Source organism: Salvia hispanica, chromosome 4 (genome assembly GCF_023119035.1).
Source record: "Salvia hispanica cultivar TCC Black 2014 chromosome 4, UniMelb_Shisp_WGS_1.0, whole genome shotgun sequence".
NCBI classification, from domain to species: domain Eukaryota; kingdom Viridiplantae; phylum Streptophyta; class Magnoliopsida; order Lamiales; family Lamiaceae; genus Salvia; species Salvia hispanica.
In genome coordinates, this window is record NC_062968.1 from 22,179,609 (window position 1) to 22,186,755 (window position 7,147).

At 38.1% G+C, this 7,147-nt stretch overlaps 2 protein-coding genes and 1 pseudogene across 2 annotated transcripts in view; 1 reads left to right on the forward strand and 2 right to left on the reverse strand.

Annotated features, from left to right (window-relative positions):
- Positions 1-675: 675 nt before the first annotated feature.
- Positions 676-1,074, reverse strand: LOC125220657 (UDP glycosyltransferase 9-like). The gene has a single exon (XM_048122811.1). The coding sequence runs from the start codon at positions 1,072-1,074 to the stop codon at positions 676-678; it is 399 nt and encodes a 132-aa protein (XP_047978768.1).
- Positions 1,075-4,097: 3,023 nt separating this feature from the next.
- Positions 4,098-4,723, reverse strand: LOC125220658 (annotated as a pseudogene).
- Positions 4,724-6,452: 1,729 nt separating this feature from the next.
- LOC125220659 (UDP glycosyltransferase 9-like) overlaps positions 6,453-7,147 on the forward strand; it is a 15,381-nt gene continuing 14,686 nt past the window's right edge. The window contains exon 1 of the mRNA XM_048122812.1: positions 6,453-6,740. Within this exon, the coding sequence (XP_047978769.1) occupies positions 6,525-6,740 (216 nt within the window). The 5' untranslated portion in view covers positions 6,453-6,524. The remainder of the gene's footprint in view (positions 6,741-7,147) is intronic.

The window sequence follows — 7,147 nt, forward strand, 5'->3', positions numbered from 1 at the left end:
TTTTCTTCTAGAAAAGTAGTGCTCTAGAAGATGAAATTATTTTTAGTAGAAACAATTGTAATTTTGGTCTCTTTGAAAAACACCGAAAACACTCTCCTTTTTAGGCTCAACACTTTTCTACAACTCCAGCTCCAACTCTTGATACTGCGGCATGCATTGCTAAAATGGGCACCCGTGTAGCTCGTCTTCTCCAGAGTCGAGTCCCAACCAGAATGGCTCATGAAACACGCCAGCACTTACGGCTTTTCATATGACCTAACCACCCACGAGGATTGGCTATTGTTCATGATTAGGTTATTTTACGAAGTTTCATGTAAAATCTGTAAAGTAAAAGAAAAATAGAAAAAATAGTTAAAATATTATTATTAGTGAAAAATGAGATCAACCTTATTATAGAGATAGAACTTACTATAAACAGATAGAAACTAATTTTTGTGATTAACTTGAAATAAAAAGTAAAAATAAAAATTTACTTTTTAGGAACGGAGATAATAAATCAAATAGGGAATTCACTCCTTGATACATTCTCTTCTTGTTGTTTCCATTCCAAGAGATATATCTGTCATGTTTCTAATCTAGTAGCAGTGTTTGGGCCCACAGTCTTATAATAGTAAAACTTGGTTTGAATAATTCAATGGGCCCACTGCGCCATGGCCACGAGGGGCACCCCGTGGCTCAACCCTTCGAGAGGTCGAATTCCACCCACGTCACGAAGCACACCACGGCTTTGTGCGCCAGCACCTCGGGCTGGTGGCACCACTCGACGATTAGACCCTTCCCGGCCGTGGTATTGGCAAAGTCGGGAGGGAGCTTGTCGAGTTCGGTGGATCGGACCACCCATAGGAAGTGGTGGCCCGTGGCTAGAAGGGCGTGGCCGAGTTCCGCCATTTGCTCTTTTTTAAGAGAGGCGATGCTTCCGAATGAGACGTAGACCACGGACTTGGGGTCTCTCGACTCGAGCCATTCTTGGTAGGCATCGCCCTTCGGCTCGAACATGCTGATGCTTTGCTTCTTGTCTTGGCTGTCTAGTAGGAATGTCGGTCCGATGGTCACGATCGGCCATCGGCTTCTCATCCACTCGAGTATCTGACGTGTTGAAAGATATAGGCTTGCTTATTCGGCCGGTTCTGGTTCTACCCGGTCCGGTTGACCGGGTACCCGGTTGCAAAATCTCATGAATCTCGGAACCGGAACCGGATCCGGAACCGTCCGGTTCCGGTTTGGAACCGACCGGGTAAGAACCGGCCGGTACCGGTTTCGAACCGGAACCGATTTGTAGTTTTAATTTTAATTTAAGTATACTAATTAACGAAAAGTTGTTTATTATTTAGCTAATTTTAATCTGACACCAAACTAGGTTTAACTTATATAAAACAACAATTACATTATCTCCACTTAGTATCAAGAAATATGATTCTCACGTTAGCCCACGAGTTGTCTGTGATGTCAAACCAGAATTACGTTATATTCTTTCGCATGTTTCCTCAATTGGTAATCTCCACCTTGACTCCTCTAAGAGCTTTCATGATCTGTTAAAATTATTTTTGTTTAAAGAACTCAAAGTATAATGGTAAATAATGATCCAAACACATAAATTGGAAAATTATATTGTCAAACCAAGAGTAGCATTTATTTTAAGCAATATCAAAGTAGCAAAGGAATACATTCAGTAATACTAAAGAATCAAAACCAACCTTGATAATAATAAATGAACTACCGTTAATTACTATACTTCAATTTTAGTAAAAAAAAAATTAAATTTAATATATATTATTCGGTTTCGGGTAGGAACCGGTCGGTTCCGGGTAGAACCGGAACCGGATTCTTCGGTTCCGGTTCTTCAATTACCCGATCGGTTCCGGTTCCGATTTCGGGTACCCGAGAACCAGAGAACCGGTTAAGCAGGCCTAGAAAGATATATGGACTAGATAATGATAGTATTAAGCTTAAAAAAAAATCACATTTTGGTATTCAAAAATTCATTAACTCAAACTCCCTTCATCCCAATTTAAGAGTCATATTTTGTCATTTAAGTCTGTCTCAGTTTTAGTGTCACATTTGGAATTTACCATATTTAGACATAAAATTTAATCTCATTATTCATCAAATTTACACTCAAATGCCAATACTTTCATAAAAATAAAACAAAATAAAATTCTAAACATACAAAAGGTCAAAAGGATCTCACTTTCCACTACTTCACTTCAATTATTACACTCCAACAACCACTACCTCACTTCATTTATGTACACACTCCACCAATTTTTAAAACCTGTGTCATAACTAAGTCTTACTCATAAACTGGGACGGGGGAGTTATTTAATTACTACTATGAAATTAATATTACCTCCGTCCACCAAAATTTGTCCCACTTTGACCCGGCACGAGTTTTAAGAAATGTAATGGAAAGTGAGTTAAAAAAAATAGTGGATTGTGGATCCTACTTTTATATACTCCCTCCGTCCCAATAAATATGAAACATTTGGTTTCCGGCACGAGATTTTATGCAGTGTTGTTTTGTGAGCTAATGAAGAGAGAGTAAAGTAAGAGAGAGGGAAAAGTAGAGAGAGTGATGTTTCCATTTTAGGAAACGTTTCATTTTTAGTGGGACAATCCAAAAAGGAAAACGTTGCATTTCTAATGGGACAGAGGAGTATTAGTTTTATAATAAAATGTGAGTAGGAATGAGTTAGTGGAATATAGGGTCCACTATCAAAATGGTAAAAGTGAAATGAGACAAATTTTGAGAACGGACAGAAATAGAAAAATGAGACAAATTTTAATGGACAAAGATAGTATTACAGAGTAGGGAGTAGTACTTTTTATAGTAGTACTATAATTAATAAGGTGTAGTCTATTCTTCCCTACTAATATTGCAATTATTCCCTTTCAATTTTTCTCTAACTTTATAAACATTGCCCGTTATCAAGACTACAAATAAACGAAGTATGTATATAAATTAGAGTAAAATCATATAACTTTATAAAAGTTACTTTTTAGAATATACTAAGAAATTAAAAGATTTCGTTTGTCAAAATAATACGTATGTACAATCAAAGATTTTTAACACTCACTGGCTGAATTGTGTATTGGCCATTGGGAGTAAATAGAAATACTACCTCAGTTTCCAAGTTGTCAAAGGTGTCAAAGGTCTAATTCTTTTGAATGAATATAAAGGCGTTAAATTGGGCGGAGCGGAAGGAGTTGGTTTAGAAAGTCTTGTGACTAGTCTATGCTATTTCGATGAAGGACGTGGATTCATTTATTGTTTTTCTCCAACCACTAATTTCAACTGACAAGATTCATGAGAGATCCGCAAAGTAAATTACCTATATCTCGTAGTCCAACTACATTATTTTTACTTCACTCAGCAACAAAATTTACTAATTTATTTTATTTAGTTGTGAGTGTTGGGATAGGAACGATGCACTATCGTTGTAAATTGGGACACCGACATGCATTATTGTGTCAATAATTGAGTTGAGGGTAACTTTTTGGACTTGTTTCTTTCTTTGTCACAAGAGATCCAGATGAAAACTAATTTATGCAAAAACAATTGTAGTTTTGTTCCATAAACCCTTTCACCACTCCAACTCCAACTCCCCACCATATTCCAAGAACTTGGCATTTAGTTGTCTAGTCAACATGTGGCCCAAGTCTCTAGAGTCGAGTTCCAACCAGGGTGGTTCATGAAACACGTAATTGCAGTCGCAAATCCAGGATTTGGAAACGGAGGGGCAAAATATATATTACTGTTAGAATCGTCGACGGCAAACATTAGTGGATTCACATGCAATATTCGAAGATACGCTCAATATGAATAACGAAACATGTACTTCGCTAAGATAACACATACATAGTATATTTAATTACTAGGGCAAATGGCTAAAAACTTCAGGTTCGATAAAATTAGTTATGGTCTATTGCGCAACACTAAAAATAATCTGGAAAAAAATTGAAATTTACATTTACTCTTAATCATCACACGACGAAAGGGCAGCCAAAAAACAATACAATAAATTTATCTTTTAAGGACGCAAAATGAAAGACGCAATCATGTTTGTTGTGAATCTAGAACAAATTTTCATCCATTATTTTCATTGCATATCATTAAACGAAACACGCACCTCTCGTTCGAGCATGTCGAATGAGTTGATGAAGATCCAATCCACCTTCTCGAGATTCAAGAACTGATCACAAAGCAAATTCAAAACCGTCCGCTTCTCATTCATAAACTTAGAGAGAGAAGGCAAATCCTTTCCCCCGAGGCAAGGCAGCGAAGGCAGCCTCACCTCCTCGCATTCCTCATAAGGATACTTCAAACCCCCATTTTTCAAATGGTAGTAAATCGCAGACACGGCCGCCGACATTGTGAAAAACGGCACGCAGAGCAAGCCCCGGGGCCGGGCCACGTCCATGGCCCACGGCATCGTGGAGTCGTAGATGAGGAGCTTGGCTGAGCTTTGGTCGATGATTCGGCCAGGTTGGCCGAGAGCACGGACGTGATGCGCTTGAAGGACTCTTCGCCCTCTACGAACTCCTTTCCGTCTGAGATGCAGGCGATGGAGACGGAGGAGGATGAGACGTTTGCTTTACTAATCAAGTCAGAGGTGATGAGAACGGTGACGGAGAGGCTCATGGAGGCGAGGCGGGTGGCGAAGGCGAGGGCCGGGTTGATGTGGCCCTGCGCCGGGAAGGGGAGGACTAGAACAGGAGTTGCCATTGTTGCTGCACTAAATAGTAGGAGTAAATCTGATTTACTTATATTATTTTTATTTTGTAAATAAATCATAAGCTTACAAAATCTTATTATATTCATTCGCTATTAGAAGATTCATTTAAGGATGGTATGGGTTTTAGAAAAATATGAATGTGAGATGCATTTTTATAGGGTAGTGATAAAATGCATTATATATATTGTACAAATTCTAAACTTTTCAACACAACGTCAACACAATATCAATAGTAAAATTTAAGATTTTGATGTCTACACAATGTCAACACAGGCACTGTGTTGGTATTTTCTATTGCTATTATTTTGTCATTGGTTGATATTTTCTAAAAGTTCAGATCATAGTTTGAAGTTTATCCAACATATAGAGTTTGCATTTGATCACATCTCCATTTTTATATATATCAATTTTATGAGTAGTAAAATGCGAGTGGGATTTTATGAGGACGTCAAGCTTGTGGATGCGAGTCGCTCTAATTTATTGTTCTTTTTTTGATGTTCCCTCGTAGTAGTCCTACGAATTGCTTCACTTTCAGTATGTCAACAAAATACTATAAGATCCAAATTCAGTAGAAGTATTTATCTGAACATTAAGGGTGACAATTTCAAGCAAAATAAGCACATGTATGTAATTAAATAGATACACATGAATTGCCAAATTACAAGGAACCCAAAAAAAAAAAAAAAAAAGATAAGATGAACAAGACCAATGTCGTCATCACCATGATCGCAACCTTCTCCGACCATCCCTACGTTGCCATACACCACATTAAAGCTATTGATAAAAAACAATGTCCCGAAATACATTTTCCATTTCTGGATGTAATTACATTTTATAATTAGAAAAGACAACCATTTTGACATCCAAAATCAGGACATGCCATACTTTATTAAGCTTGACTAAACCAATAATGGAAATTTTTTGTAGTATGGGATTGAATTGTCATTTGTCACCTTATTCTTGGCCATAGATACATTATCCCTATACTACGAAAAGCAAATATGGTAGGCCATTCAATTATTCACACCACGTACGTTATATATATTTATAAGACTGTGGGCCCAACATTCTTACTAGATTGGAAAATGAATTCTCCTATTTGATCTGCTCCCTGCGTGAAGTCATTCACTCTCAATCTTTCTTCTTTTTCATTTTCTATTTTACTCTTCATCTATTTAACTCACTTAATTAATTTTTTTAAAATCACGTGCCTAAAAAAATGTCTCTACTATTATGGAACGGCGGAAGTATAATATAACCTAATTATGAGCAACTGCGTACCACACCTCGTGCGTGGTTAGGTCGCCTGAAGTCAATAAGCCTAAGTGCGTAAAATTTCCATATCTGTCCCTTCCATTTGCTGACGTTGCATAGAAGACCAAAAAAATAATCATGTCTACCCAAAACCAAGCTAGTACTAATATATATGCCGCCCCCTCCATTTCCGAATCCTGGATCCGTCACTGCAATTGTGTGTTTAATGAACCACTGTGGTTGGAACTCGAATTTGGAAACTTGGGCCACATGTTGACCAGACGACGAATGCCAAGTTCTCGGAGGATGGTGGGGTGTTGGGGTTGGATGGGTGAAAAGTTTTTACGGGAAAAAAACTACAATTGTTTTTGCATTAAATCTAGATCTCTTGTGACAAGGAAAGAAACAAGTACAAAAAGTGACCTCAACTCAATTATTGACATCATTAATACGCATTTCCCTATTTAACCCACCTTTATATCTTCATTCCAACTGCAAACTTATCTTCCAAATTCCAATTCTAGTCATAAATGAAGGATGGACAGAGGAGTAGATGCAGGTAGGAAGGCTCAAGTAGTAGTGATCCCATACCCCGCACAAGGCCACATCAACCCGACTCTTGCATTCGCCAAGTCTTTAGCCTCCAAAGGCCTTCTCGTTGCCTTCGTCACCACCACTTCCATCGCCAAATCAGCAACCTTCTTCGACTGCGCCTCCCTAACCCTACACACCGTGTCCGATGGCTCCGAGCACGTGGAGGGGACCGAGACCACCGAGGCATACTTCAACCGCCTCAGGTACACAAAAGATAAGGTTAAGGGGCTTTAAGCCCCTACCAATCTTGTTTTTATACGGTCTTCAAAATTATCCAAATTTTATGTTAATTGTTGTGAAAAAGTCCCGCTTTAAGAAATATGAAGAAAAATTGGTAGAAAAAGTTAACGAAATTTTGGTCTCATTTAATGATTTAGTAAACCGTGTGGTCCGTTACCTAAAATGAAATTAAATGAGATTTGAAATCATGGACGGAGTGGATATATTTTTTAAATAAAATTTATCGATATTTTTTCCTGTTCTCGCACACAGGTGCAAATTCTCCACAAATCTGGCGGATTATATAGACGGCCACATGAGAGGCGCGAGGGCTATTATCTACGACT

Coding starts and splice junctions, on each gene's coding strand:
- LOC125220657 (XM_048122811.1), bottom strand. CDS start 1,074: ATGAGAAGCCGATGGCCGATCGTGACCATCGGACCGACATTCCTACTA.